Source organism: Cricetulus griseus (genome assembly GCF_003668045.3).
Source record: "Cricetulus griseus strain 17A/GY chromosome 1 unlocalized genomic scaffold, alternate assembly CriGri-PICRH-1.0 chr1_1, whole genome shotgun sequence".
Lineage (NCBI taxonomy): Eukaryota > Metazoa > Chordata > Mammalia > Rodentia > Cricetidae > Cricetulus > Cricetulus griseus.
This window is the reverse complement of record NW_023276807.1, coordinates 59,198,338-59,213,660: the sequence shown is the minus strand read 5'-3', so window position 1 is coordinate 59,213,660 and position 15,323 is coordinate 59,198,338. Positions and strand designations below refer to the sequence as shown.

The 15,323-nt window shown below is 41.8% G+C and overlaps 1 protein-coding gene across 1 annotated transcript; it reads right to left on the bottom strand.

The window, feature by feature from the left end:
• Window positions 1-509: 509 nt before the first annotated feature.
• On the bottom strand, window positions 510-12,013 carry Ido1 (indoleamine 2,3-dioxygenase 1). Its single transcript, XM_027395314.2, has 10 exons — window positions 11,921-12,013; window positions 8,649-8,744; window positions 8,412-8,531; window positions 7,623-7,741; window positions 5,825-5,839; window positions 4,392-4,491; window positions 3,553-3,670; window positions 2,362-2,413; window positions 1,820-1,968; window positions 510-850 (listed from the first exon to the last, which is right to left on the bottom strand). The coding sequence occupies exons 1-10, from the start codon at window positions 12,011-12,013 to the stop codon at window positions 510-512; spliced, it is 1,203 nt and encodes a 400-aa protein (XP_027251115.1).
• Between the last annotated feature and the right edge of the window lie 3,310 nt (window positions 12,014-15,323).

Here is a 15,323-nt window from a genome sequence, read left to right as displayed (position 1 = left end):
TGATCTCATCTTAGCTCTGATAAATGCATTCACACATTCATTCATTCTCTTACATATTCCTTCCAGAGATATTTTCTAAGACTGGTAAATAGTCATCTGGTATCTTAAGATTCCTGTGTAATGAGAATTCAGACTAATGAAAATGTGATGATGGAAAAGTGCAGTAATAACATTTTAAAAGTATAGGGCTCAGCCCTTGTAAGTAAAAGTCACTTGGAGGGATCTTGAATTACAGCTACAAGGGACACAAGATTTATTCAACCTTACAAGTTTTATTCACTGAGCTTCATTGTCCTATTCCAATCACTAATATAATTTATAACTTTTCTTGTATCATTTTAAAATATTACTAAGTAGTTCTCTTTTGTCATTGTCCTACAGATGATTTTGAAATCTATAGTGCCTTACTGGTAACTCATTCCATACCCTTACTCCATGGTTCTGATTTAACAAGCTATGACAGGACGGATGCAGATATCTGTGCACTAAGCAAATGCAATCTTGCTACACTAAACACTACTCAGAAGGGCTTTCTCAGTTGCATCCTTCACACTGTTCAGGAAATTCATTACATCAGTACCCCCAGTCCCTCTGTTTTCCTCTGACCCGGAGCCACCCCCGGGCTGCTGCTTCGAAGGAGTCACAATGTATGTATTTACTATGGTGAGATGGAATTTTCTCAGAGAGACCAGCCCGTTCACACATTTGTTATATGCATTCCGCAGGTCTTCGTCTTCGCATGAAATGACAAACTCACGGACTGAGGGACCTGACTCTAATGAGCAAAGGAAGTCTCGGTGGGCTGGAGGCATGTACTCTCTCATTTCCTGGAGGAATTCTGCAGGAGATCCTACAGCAAGATGAAGACAGGTAAGGGGGTGGGGGAGAAAGTAGAGAAAGGGGGGACAAGGCCAGGCTGACTGTGTGATCATTATCTATATCCATTGTGGAGGATTTGAAGGAAGAGCTTGCTACTTGCTGCTAGCATTGGCTATTAATGAAGACAGAATAAGCAAAATATTCCTAATAAGATATTATCCCTGTGTTTGCTTTGCCTTCCTTCTCTTTTGTTCCCTGTCTTTCCTCTCCCTCTCTATTACTTCTCCCCTCCTTCCTTTATTTGGCTCTACTGGGCAAAACCTCAGTATGTAGTTCAGGATGCCTTTGAATTTATAACACTTCTTCAACATCCTGAATGATGGGATTATACATGTGCAGCATCACACCCAGCTCTTGCCTTCTTGCTTTTCTGTCATATTGGATCCTTCCAAGAGGCTTCTGGTACAAAAAGGGACTGTATAATCTGCCCTTAGTAGATCATGATGCCCAACCAAAGGGTTTGAGCTATCTTTTTTAAAACATGTATCTTAAGTTTCACCTAGCACAGTGCGTTCTCCTGTTTGCTAAGTTCAAGAAAACACAAAAGTGGGAGGATTTTTCTTTCTCTCCCCTGAAGCCCCTACAAAACATTTAATACATGCAGTCATCAGGTGCAAGCCATACTCTGGGATGCCTTGCTACAGGATGTTGCACACCAGGGCTGTGGCAGCTCTTTGCTGTCACTGAGGTCAGTGACAGCTTCTGCTCACAGATGTGTCTCATTTTCAGAGCGCATGATACTGGCTATAGTTATGTGTCAGCGCTCAATACAGAGAATGATAAACCTGGGTTTGAACTTTGGATCATCTGTGAAATAGGGTGAGAGTCCCTGATGCACCACATATATTCAGAAGAGAGGCTGTTGGGGAGGATCCTTAACCTGCATTAAGATATAGTCCTGATAGTAGTACAGAAAATATATGCTGTCATTTCTACCTACCTTTACCAGTCCTATGCTGTATTCCCAGAAGGATGTCAAGGCACTGAAAGATGCTGCTCTGGCCAGCGCTGCCCCCTGAAAACTTTTTTGGGGTGTCCCAGACCCCCTCATATAGCAGACCCTCTGACATCTTGGGGTTGCCTTTCCAACTAGACCAAAAAGAGAGGAAAAATCATTTGAATTAATTACCAGATAGAAATCTTACACCAGAGGGGATTCTTCCTCTAATTCTTCCTCTGTCACTCATTTTTGTGCACGAAAATAATAAATAGCAGAGTTCTGAGAGAGTTTGACATACTTTCTGAGTGGAACCTTGCTTCACCCTAGTTCAGGTCATTCTCTCTCTCTTTGTTCTGAGTCATTTTCCTACCTCTGGCCAACAGTCACCAGGTAACACAGTCTGTGCTTTCTATGCAACACTGATGTGGCTGTGAGCATAAAAATTATCATTTCAATACAAAGAATAGTAGAGGCCAGAAGTTAGGATCCGGTCTGTTCTTTACATGAATTGAGAAAATAAACTCAAGCCTCAGACTACATACCCCGACAAATATATGCGCAGAACATTAAAAAACTGGTTTGGATCCACGAATTCTGTGAAGAAAAAAAAATGGAAGTATTTACTAAATAGCATCAGAGGTATGCAATGAATTCAAACAAACTGCAAACAACTATCAGACTACATTAAAGGTACCAGGCAGACCCATGGAGTGTCTGTGGGCAAGTATGTCTTTCCTCTGTCCTCTCCTGGAAAAACCTACTCATCACCTCACCTGCACCCTGCATTGGGTCTGCTAAGGGACCAACTAGCCTTACCTACAAGACACATTGCACGGCAACACTCTGTGTGCTTCCTGACACAGTAGATGCAATGCTTGCAAAGACAAACCAGGAATGGACATGTAACTCACTGGGAGTGTGCTTTCTTGGCATCTGTGAGCTCTGGGCTCCACGGGCAGCACACACACACACACACACACACACACACACACACACACACACACACACACGCAAACACACAGACTCAAACACACATATGCTCACACATATGCAAACACACTCACAGACACACGTGCACACACATGTATGCAAGCATGCATGCTCAAATGCACATACTCTGTAGTCCCATGGGATCCACGCAGGGGTCTCCCTAACACTTACTACCATTTGATTAGAAGGGTTTTCTCCATCAATAGACCATCATTAGTAGCTTCAAACTCACAAAGAAAACTCCACTTGTTAAACTGAGCCAGGAAGGCACATTTCCTCCCCAAAGTACTCTTTTGCACATCCTGGGTGTTATAGAGTTTCTTCTGTTTCTACTTCAATTTTGAAGCAATTCTTTTCTCTGTTTCCCCATAGTGAATTTATGAAGAAGCAGAGTTAATTCAGATTGGAGTCTAGGTTTTTCAACCCTTAAATTGTCTTTGCATTCAACAGGTTTCTTCATGGATTTTAGTGGCAGGCAAGGAAGTTCCTCTGCGTTAAAAATACACCACTTGGAATTCTGGGTTCTTTGTTTACCAGTGGTGCAACCTTATCTCTTTGACTTTAGATTTCCTTTCCTGAAAAAGGAAATAATGAGATCTCCTCCCCAAAAGCGTAATCATGCAGCGAGGTGGACAAGTGCTCGGTAATGGTTGCCTTGCACTGCCTTTTTTAAAACACCTCTTTGCTTCAGATACCGGACACATGGCTATGAGCCCAGAATATGTACTGCCAATGATACTTACCACGCATTCTCCTAAAATATTCCCTGGCATTCTCCAGACTAGCAGCTATATCACACAGTGCCTTTGCCAACTCCTTCTGGTCTTGATTCTGTACTGCACTGGATACAGTGGGGATTGCCTTAAAATAAGGTTTAAAAAGTAGAGCTATGTAAGATCTAGCAGCAAACATAGGCACAGGATAATCATATCTTACTCAGCAAATCAAGTTTGTTTCCATTTCTATTTCTTGACTGTACATGAATGTATATGAATTTGTATACACCTGTTGGGTGCACATGCATGTGCTTGCACGCATGTGGAGGCCAGAGATTAACATCCAGAATCATTAAGAATCACTCATGGCTTATGAAACAGGACCTCTCATGGCCTGGAGCTTACTAATTAGGCTTGCTGGCTGACTGGAGAGCCTAGGGATCTGCCTATCTCCACCTCCAGGCCTTGCAAGTGCATCCTGACAAGCCAAGGTTTTTCCTACGGATTCAGGAGACCAGACTCAGGTCTCACCCTTACAAACCAAACACTTTACCCACTGAGCCATCTCCCCAGACCTCTGCATTTCTCTTTCTGGTCAGAACAATTGGATTTACATCACAGTGCATTAATGACCAATCCCTTTTAAGATTTTTATTTCTTGCTGAAATCTCAAGTTTGATTCTTAATTAGATTTTATATTTCAGGGAGATGTATGAAAATAACTAAATATCTCTTTTTTAGTTAAGGATGTATTTCCTTCAATTTTATGATCAGGGTAAAATCAACCATGCTATTGTAATTGAGTTGCTGCATAGTTGCTCTGTTACGTGAATGGGAAGGAAACAGCTAAGAAAGAGCAGACGTACTTGGATTGCAGGAGAAGCTGCGATTTCCACCAATAGAGAGACAAGGAAGAAGCCTTTACCGCAGTCCCCACCGGGAAACGAGAACAGAATGTCCATGTTCCTGAGAAAAACCAGTCACGGTTGGCAAACAATTCAGGAAAACCAATGGCATATTTGTAGAGCAACATACTTCCCAGAATCTTTATAATTTTTCATTTCAAAAAGAATTGTGCCAGAGTGGTATGTTGTGTCCTACTCTTTCTACTGCACATTTGAGATACTAAAAGTCAGGTATATTGGGTGCATTGCCTAAAGATCATATGTAATTCAGGTCATGCTCACACTTGGAATTTAATTCCAGAACACAAACCATATAATAGGTCTGTTTCCATAAATTGTACAGGCATGCATATTGTCATAAATGCATGCTCAAAGCCCTGAGTTCTATTCCCAGTAAACCCTGCCCACCCAACCCACTACTCCACACACTTGTGTGTGTGTCTCACACACACACACACACACACACACACACACACACACACACACACACACAAGACTGGCTAGATTCTATTTTTCTTTTCTACTGAAGTTTTGGCATTGTTGCAACTCTGTCTTCACAATCTGTGTGTCTATGGGTTTTGAAGTGCTTAGATTCCTGGGTTCTAAAGTTTGGCCACGATGATGCTTGTCTGCTGTGGGACCCTGTTTTAAAAAGCTCTTAATTTAAAGATACTGTTTAAACTCTTGGCCATCACCAATAAAGACCTATGGAACCATTTCTCGCCTCCTTTCCCGAAGTATTATTTTTGTCAGTTGTTACTTAAGGTGGTTCCAGCTAGAGGCCTCCTGTTGTGATAATGCTCTGAAACACTTGTGCCTCCAAGACCTTCACCCTCACTGTGTCTTAGGCTATAAACACAAGCCCTCCCCTCCCCCATCTTCTGGACTCCACCTTTCAATCTTCTGTTTGAGGAGTACTTGTAGCATTTTATTTTTTATAAATTTATTTCTATATATTTAGCCTAACTTCATCTAGGTGAGATCACACTAGTGTCATATGTCTTAGCTCCCCAACTTTTAATAAAGTTTAGTACATAGATCAAAACTGGTAAGAATTGGGTGAAAAAGAGTGACATAGACTAATAGGTGATATTATTAGTTAATTCTAGCCACAAATGTCATAGGGTCACATATACATAGAGATATGTACTTTTTTGTACCTGTCCATATTAATTTCATACATGTAGATGCAAATAGCAGCTTTGCAAGGTTCTGTAGCTACAATGTCAAATAGACATATCAATAGATACAACTAAGGGCTGGATTATTTGCCTTTTAAATAATTATTTTAATTACTTTCTTCTTAAACCCAATCATTTTGAATATCCCCATTATCCTACATTCACTTTAGAGAGCAAGTAATTCTTAGAATAAAATAAAAACCAAATACTTACTCATATGTCCTGGGCCTGAGGAGAGCAACCATAAAACAATGTGCCAATTGGAAGAGAAAAGAAAACAGTTATAAAACCAGGTGAATCTGAATATTTGTTCATACACTATGATTGATTGATTAGTGTTGAGATATAGGTTTAATGAAGGGAAAATATGTTTTTTTATATATTTATCAACCTTCTTAATGCTGAGACCCTTCAATAAAGTTCCTCATGTTGTGTTGACTCCCCAACCATAAAATTACTTTCATTGCTACTTCATAACTGTAATTTTGCTACCATTGTGAATCATGATGTAAATATCTGATATGAGAAGATAATTGATATGTGACTCCAAAAGGGTCACAACCTCCAGGTTGAGAACCTCTGAGTTATACTTTAAGAAATTAAAGAGCACAAATTCAGAATTATTTGTTACTAGGCAAGAACATTCTAGAACAAATCCTTGCATTTTGAGGCACTCCCATGTGCTGACTCCATCTCATAGGTACAAGTTATAGCCACAGAGGCTGCTAGCCCCTTGTTTTTTGTTTCAGGTCCCATCACTGGCTGACTTCTGAGCAGGCTGCCCTGAAAGCACACAGGTAGCTGCTTCTCCCACTGAGGATGTGTTCATTCTTAAACATAACTGTCTCTAGAAATTAAATCTGTGGAATCTCAAAAACACTTTAATGAAAGGAAACCACACATTAAGAAGTTTGTATTTGATGTTTGTGCTGGCTAATGGTTTCAGAAGAGGGAATATTAATTGAGAAGATGCCACCACCAGATTGGCCTGTGGGCAAGCTTTTCTTGATTGATGATTGATGGGGGAAGGCCCTGCTCAGTGTGGGCAGTGCCACCCTCTGAGCTGGTGGTCATGGTACTATAAAGAATTTGACTAAACAAGCCATAGATAGCAAACTTGGAAGCAGCACTCCTCATGGCTTCTGCTCCAGTTCCTGCCTCAAGATACCCCCTTGATAGAATTATGAGATGAAATAAAACATTCTTTCTCCAAGATGCTCTTAGTCGTGGAGTTTTATCACAGCAATAGAAATCCTAACTAAGACAATGGCTTTATTGATCTGAAATACAACTCCCTGGGTGTTGAGATATATACACTTGTGATCCTAGAGCCCAGGTGACTGATGCAGGGGGACAAGCAATTCAAGGACACTTTGGGCTATGGGGCAAGACACTGTCAAAAATAAAACAAATGAAACAAAGCTAGCAAAATGAACCAAAATATCTCAAATACCAACTAACCTTTAAATACAAAACCAATTAAATTAAAAACCAATTATCTGTGTGCATGATATGGGGCACATGTACCATGGTGCACACGTACAGGTCAGAGTGAAATTTTGTGGAGTCAATTCTTTGCTTCCTTTACTTGTGTCCCAAAGGTTAAACTTAGACTGACAAGGCTGTGCAAGTACCTTTGCCTGCTGAGCCATCTTGACAGACCCCAAACCAATGATCACTATTTAGAATGTATTTTTTATGTGGGGGAAGGAATTGAATAAAGAGAAGCATGAAGGCATTTTCTGAGGTGATACACACACTCCTATAGCTGCCTTCAGGTGGTGGATGTATGAGGCGTGTCCATAATACTCAGACTGAACATGGAGGCTCTCTGGATTTTCCTGTAGGTATCCAGATACTGCTGTCATGCTCATATAATACATTTGTAGTTACAAACACAACAGTCTTAGAAACTCTACCTAACAACAGAAGCTGTGCTGCCCTAAATTTAGGAATAAGTATCCTGCATTAATAGCATGCATTCCAAGCCCTGTTCTGCTCAATTACATACCCATTGGGGTCCTTTTTCTTCCAGTTTGCCAGGACACAGTCTGCGTAAGACAGAATCGGAGGCAGCCCCAGCTTCTCTGAGAGTTCACAGTAGGGAACAGCAATGTTTCTGGGCAGCACCTGATTAAAACAGCTCAATTTCAGCCACAGAAACATCTTCTCATCTCACTGCTAAAACCCATCCTGGAGCATAGATCTTGGAAGCCAGTGTGTAAAAAAGGAAAAGTCAGCTGTCTCTGGATTTCTTGGTTTTGCTAGGGACAAAACCAGAACCACTGTTCATCAAATCACACCTACGCATGCTGTGAATCCGGAAACACTTCAGTTGCAGCTAGTTACACATGTTCAAAAGGAAATACATGTTCTCCATCAGAGGTTTGCAGACATAAGACCAGAGGGGAACAGAGAAGCACTCAGTAAAATCATCTGAGCTCACTTGGGGAAAGTTTATAATGATGCTAGGACCATGATGGCCTCTACATGCAAACTTTTAAAATGTAGCTCAGTGTAGTCCAACATACATACATGAGGTCCCAGGCTCAACCCTAACATTGGGAAGCAGCAACTCCCCAGCATCACTAGTAATGATAATCATACAGTTCTAATATTTAACTTTTTGAAGTACTGGGGTTCAAATCTAGAATCTTCCACAGGCCAGGCAAGATCTCAATAATTGATTTATATTCCAAGCCCTCTAAAGCTTTTACATTTATTGTAAACTGGAATTCATTTTCATGTTAATGAAAGTCCAAAATGAGAAATATCCTCCCCCCCAAAAAAATCTCCAAACCTTTTTAATATCACCATCTCCTCGGTTCCACACATATGCCATGGTGATGTACCCCAGAGCCAAATGTGCCAGGCGCTGCAACCTGTGCCCTCTCAGCTCATCAGTGTTGAGTACTGGCAGCTGAGAATAGATGGAGACATTTGACTAACATCAATGCTGGAAATGTTGTGGGTTTTAAAACCAAGATTAAAATGTGAAGAAGCTACACAGAAAGACGATTACACAGTTTTTACAAACCTTCTCAACTTCTCCTCGAAGCTGCCCATTGTCAATCAGTGTAGGAAGATTACCAGCAATTCGGGTCCAGGCACTGAATGCCTGAGGCAGTTCCTCCTTGAAAGAAAAACAAGACCAGCATGTTTGAATTGCTCATGGAGCTCACTTAAAGTAGCATGGGCTTTCCTGAGGACAGTCTATGGAGCTTTTAGCTCCACTGGTGACCCAACAAACCCCAGGTGGGTGTTGCCGCCTGACCGTGCATAGGCAGAGGCCCATGCCCCTCCCCCTTCCAGTGCTTCATTCAAGTCTTTCCAAATCCGGCTACAATTCTACCGAGCCGTCCTCACTACTCCATCCTACCCCAGTCCCCTCTCCATGAATCCCATGGGTTATGCCCCTTTACACCGAATCACTTATTTTCTGATACTTTCTTTCTTCTCAGGCATATTTTTTGAATGGAAGAAAAATGAGATGGCATTGAAGTCACCAGTCAATTAGGCACTGCACCCAGTTTCACATATGTTTCTCTGACACACATTTAAAAATCCACCTGCCACTTCTGTTGTGTGTAACTGATTTGTAGCTCAAACACGCATTTCCAGTTTTCAGAGTCAAAATCTAATATGTCTCTTGCAGGGCCTGGCGTATTACTGGACACTTAGCGCCTGTTCCATACTAAGTAGGCAGTAGTCATGGCTGTTGCTATAATTTTTGCAGTTTGAGGTGGGGCAAAGAAATAGGATACAGTCTGTGTATGGCCATGTGTGTGTGCCTGTGTGTGGATGAATGTGTGTTTGTGTGTGTAAGTGTGTGCCTGTGTGTGGATGAATGTGTGTTTGTGTGTGTAAGTGTGTGCCTGTGTGTGGATGAATGTGTGCATGAGTGTGGATGTCTGTGCAGGTGTGTATATGTGTGCATGTGAGTGAGTGTGTGTGTGTGTGTGTGTGTGTGTGTGTGTGTATGTGTATGTGTATAGGTGAGAAGATAACCTAAGGCGTGTTGTTCACCTTACTATTGAAGCTGGGCCCCTCTATCTTAGAGCCCACCAATTAGGCCAGCAAGCCCCAGGGACCCACTGGGATTTCAAGTGCACACCACCTTACCAGCTTTTTGTTTTGTTTCGTTTTTTAGTGTGGCTCCTGGGGTTTGAATTTATGTTCTTGTGCATGCATGACACTGACTAAGCCATCTTCCTAACCTATCAATGTCTTTTTCCCCGACACGATTTCTGACAGATTTGTTCTCAGCATAAATCTTAGGAATCTCAACATATGATTGTTTTCCTTATTCAATCCAGAATGGTTGCCTCATCACTGAAAGGAAACAATTGATGGGTTCTCACACTCCTCTGAGACAGGCTGTGCGTGTGCTTTAGGAGTATCAAATAAAATACCTACTTGCTTGAACACTAGTACCCTGATACTGGGGACATCGAGCTAGTACCTAAGCTGTTGCAGGTAGGAGAGAGCATGATGCAAAGTGAAGCCATTCATGGGGAGGAACTGCTGTTTGCTTGGTGTCTACTTCCTCCACCACAGGTTATTTTCGCTCACACCCACAAATAAAAAATGAAATTCAAATAAAGATATCTCTTAAATCTCATATTTACGATCACACATCGACAATGAATCTTACACATTCAGGCAATGTCCTGAAATGGATCCCAGAACTCTAAACCACACCCACGTGGAGTCCCGATGCCTGCTCCCTCTGGCTGCCTCTGACTTCTTCAGCGATTTCTCAACCCATGGGTCGCTAGACCCTTTAACAGGGTTGCCCAAGACCATCGAAAAGCACAGAGCTTTACATTATGATTCGTAACAGTAGCAAAATTACAGCAACGAAAATAATTTTATGGTTGGGGATCACCACAATGTAAGAAACTGGGTTGCAGCGTTAGGAAGTTTGAGAATCACTGCGCTAGACACTGAAGTGGCCAGTACTCACATTGTGACTCGGTACACGGAAACCTCAACACTAGGTACTCCAGGGTACCCAAGGATGCAGCCTCCAGGGCGTCTCTTGCATGGGTACCAGGCATAGTGCCCACAGGCACCGGAGCCGGGGCTGTGCGCAAGACCTTAGTACCGCCCTCGAGGCTACAAGCTGCCTGATTGGATGGGAGCTGCTCCGGATGCTCCTCCTGAGCTCCCCGCAGGGTGCACGCCCTAGAAAGCCCCAGACCACAACAAGCTGGCACAGGCTTGCAGCCACCCTTAACTCTGCGGGGTTCTATTACCTCGATCACCTGGGAACCGCCTTGGTTTTCCGTATTTTATCTCAGTCTCTAGCCCACGGACACAAGATCCGTGCCTTCCTGGCTCAGCGCTCCTCCTGGCTGGATCCCTCCCAGTCTCCCTCAAGCTCAACAAGCGGCTGTTTACACCAGTTCTTAGTGGGACTAGGTGAGCACAGGCCACCTCGATAGGACTATCTTGCCTCCATCCTATTCTCCATTCCCCGTAAGTTCTCATAGTGAAAATTGTTGATGATAAACTGGTATGCGTGGCGTTCTTTACAATCCAATTAAGTGACAGAGTTTGCGTTTGTCCAGTAGGTTCTTGGGTTTGTTTTGTTTGAGACAGTCTGGTCTCTAATTTGCGGCCATCCTCCTTTCCCGGTGCTGGAATTATACTTGTGCACCACCGTACCTGGTTGAGACGTGTGGTGTTTTAAGATGAGTATATTCCCCAATACACACACACACACACACACACACACACACACACACACACACACTGCACTTCGAGGCTAAAAACTTGCACAAAAGCACAGTCGAGTAGTTTAGACCCTTCTTTGAATCATGCTTGGCAAACGATAAGCATTATTGATACTTAATAAAAGGCACTTGATATGCAGTCTCATCTATAGAAATTAGTGAGGAACACAGGCTCTGTACACTTGATATAGTTCAGAAGAGGAGGGTAATTCCCACGACTTGGGCCATTTGACTGTTGCCTTTGAAAAGGTTGTTGTTACCAAACCACTTCCCCCTACAAGCTTTATGAAGTTAAAAGACTTCCCATGCTGTCCTTCTTTCGTTACTTTTCATTTCCACGCTAGGAAAGTAAGGAGCACAAACATGAATGAATTTGGAAGGACAGATATTGAAGGACAAGGAAGCTCCCTTATTTGTACCCTGGTTCCAAGTTTGATAGTTCTTTATGAAATCGTTCATGAGAAGGTGAGAGGGGACATGGTTGCCTTCTTAGAAATTCACCTGTCATGATAAATTATGAGGATATAATGAGGATAAAATAAAACAGAGTTTTCACTTAGATCTCTCTTACCAGTGGATGTGGCAGAGCAAAACCTACATCTTCATTTATGTGGTATTCTTCAAGGGTCCTCCTAGAGCCTTCCGTAGGAGACGTGTGTGCCATTGCTGTCCACTCCACTGACCCCCTTGGCCACTGAAGGAGCTCCCAAGCATCTCTTTATAGACACAGTTGGGCCAATCCCCACAGCTGATGCGTAGGCAAGGAAAAGTGACTTCCACTTGGGAGAGTTTCATTTTCTATTTTATGTATTTGTGATTTGACAAACAGCAAAAACCACAAAGCAAGTCTATTCACCATATGAAGAAATTAAACATTTGTATTTCTTATCAGACTTATCTTTAAGGACATCAGCTATTGGCTATGATGTCCCCGGGGTTTCCAGTACCCATTATGGTGACTGAGTACATACACCCTTGCAAATACCTCCACCCTATCTGTTACCCCAGCAGAATCGGGAATTAAAGCCTCAAAGGGCACAACTGAAATGACAAGAACCATGAAGATAGGTGACCAGGAGAGAGCATTTTACTTTAGAAAGCTTTTCAAAGTTTGAGTTTAAAATGAAGTGATCATGACAGCTATGGTCTAAAGTACCAGTAGTTATCTGTTACTGACTTTCATATACATTTCCATAGGTCTTTAAAAATATCAGTGTCATGCCTCAGTTACCCTGAAGGCCAACCTAGGAGACAGGTTAGCCAGCAACTGAAGCAACAGAGAGCAAAAGCACTTGATGGGCAGGGCAGATCCTTACACAGACCTTCTCTTTGTTATCTTACCCAGATGTCTGTGTTAAGTCTAATGGAGGGCTCACTTCTTCATGTAACTAATGAGTCAATTTCTTGGAGGGTCATTCACCTTTTTTCTACTGTATTTGGCTGCCAGGGCAAATGTATGATGAGGCAACAGCTCTGCACATCTGGAGACTGTCTTGTATGTCCAAAACTAAAGCAAAAGTTCAAATAACAAAAAATGTTTCTCACAATACAAAATTGAGACTGTCTAGTAAAGGTTTATATAGTACATCTAAGTTTATGTCCACTTTGATACAATGTTTTTTGTCTTGTTTTGTGTTTTTTATTATATTTATTTTTTTTTAATTTTCAAGATAGGGCCTCACTCTGTAGAGCTATTCTTGTTCTTGTGAAATACTGAACCAAAAGAAGAAACCACATTGTTCTTTTTGATGATCAGAAGAAAAAAATAAAAGTACACTAAAAGACAATGCAGGCTTATCATGCAGGCCATCAGTTCTTGGGGCAAACTAATGAACCAAGACTCTGGAACATTCTAGAACAACTCTGACATCATTAGCCTGTGATGGCTTTTCTTTGAACAGATGGCTTTTACAAGAATATGTACTCATTATAAAAAAAAAAAGTCAGGAAAAATCGAAACCAAAAATAACACAGCAAGGAGAATGGTGAGGCTTTTGTAAACTAAATGTTTCATGAGGGTGATTCATTTGGAGCCATGTCCAAGGCGGGTCATAAAATCTTTTTTTTTTTTTTCATGAAGTCTTATTATATCTTCAAGGTATGACAAAAGGTAAGATTTTTACATGAAGTCCTATCATTTCTCCTTGAAAGAAATACTGTAACACATTATTGACAACTGGAAAATGTGTTAGTCTAAACATGGAATGAAGTTCTAGAAATTCTGACTTGGAAAAAATATCTCAGGAGAAGTTCTAAAGAGCAATGGCTAGTAAAGTTTGTCACCCTGCTTACCCAGGTGCCTCCATCCCACGTTGGATGTCACACACATATGCTGTATTTGCTTCCTTCTATTTTGTGTCACATCCTTCAAATGTTTCCCATTTCATACATCTGAAACTATATTGCATCAATCCTGTCTTCTTGGCTCTTGCCGTCTTTCTGCCAGCTTTCCCACGGATATTCCCTGAGCCTTAGATGTAGTGGTCATATTACAGATGTCTCATTTGGAAGTGGGCACTCTACATTCTCCTATTCTCTTCATTTTGATCAGTTGTGGATCTCTATAGCCTCTACTGCAAAATCTTTGCTTGGTGAGAGATGAGAGTTGACCCATCTATGAGCATAAACACAAGTATTTAGCAGGAAGTTGAAACCCTTATTAATTTAGCAACATGGCAGCAGTAGGTTCTCTTCTAGAATCAAAGGATCAGGATACATTTCCAGGCATGAATTACATTCTGTTGAATGGACTGTAAACACAAAGAATTGTTGGTTATCCCTAAGACGTACGTGCCATTATTGAACTCTTGGGAGTAGTCTGCTGGGATGGTCATAGCTGTGGTTTTCAGGAACTACAACCGTGTAGTACTACTAACGCTTCTCCCTTGGCATCTGTGTAGCACCTATTAATATGATGAGAGTTATCCTCAGGGAAAAGACCTCCAGCTTGACTTCTCCAAGCACTGTGGTGAAAGCATGCAGTGTCTTCAGCAGTAGGGTCTTACCTTCAACAACCTAGAGCAATGGCAATAGCCTATACTGTTTTGGGTGTCTCTTGGATTCCCTTGACCAAAAACTTGAAGGGATTTATCCCTGACTGACAATAGAGGTTTTGTTAGTCTGTGGCTCTTGCTGGGGATCATACCCTTCATGTGGCGTAACTCTATTTTTATGTAAACTTATGGAATAATAGGTTTCCCTCTGCTTTCCCCCCAAAACATCTTTAGTATTATATATCTGTCTTCTCCTCCTCTCCCTCTGTACCTTCCTCCCCTTTTCCAAGTATTTCCCTTTCCCCCAATTCCCCTCCCCCTTCCTACAAGCCAGTCCTATATCATCTTCTCTAGCGTTTTTAGCACATGGGTTTTTAAAATGTATTAGTCGTCTCATTTCAAAACATACACAGTGAAACCAAATTATAATTTTAATTGCAGATCAGTTTAATATTCTGAACTTTATTCTTACTTCAAAAAGTTGTTATTGATACTGGTGTAGGGGCTGGTATGCATGTTGGTGGCCAGATGATGGTGAATGTTCCCAAACTTTTCCTAAATTCTCCAAAGAGGACGTTTTGGTGCACAGTGATGGCACTGGAGGTGTAGCTCAGTGTCAGCAGTGTGGATGTTGGGTTGGGTACAGTTCAGATTCTCACCCAGGAAACATCAGTGATGCAAACACTTAAAATGGGTCTTCCCACCTCAGTGAACACAGTCAAAATAACTTTTTACAACCATCTTCAGAGGCTGACCTTAACCTAGAAAATCCCTCATTGTGTGCCTGGAGACTTGGCTCCTAGGTGTCTTAGATTGAGTTCAATTGGCCGTTAACATTGACCATCGTGGGGAGTGAGTGTGGAAACAAAAGTGATTTTTGACGGAATGTCTGGCATCCCCTGAGGTCTTCACTGTCAAGCTCAGGAATTCTAGGAAACTGCACATATGGGTCATAATGTCTTGCTGGCCACCAGGTCAGAG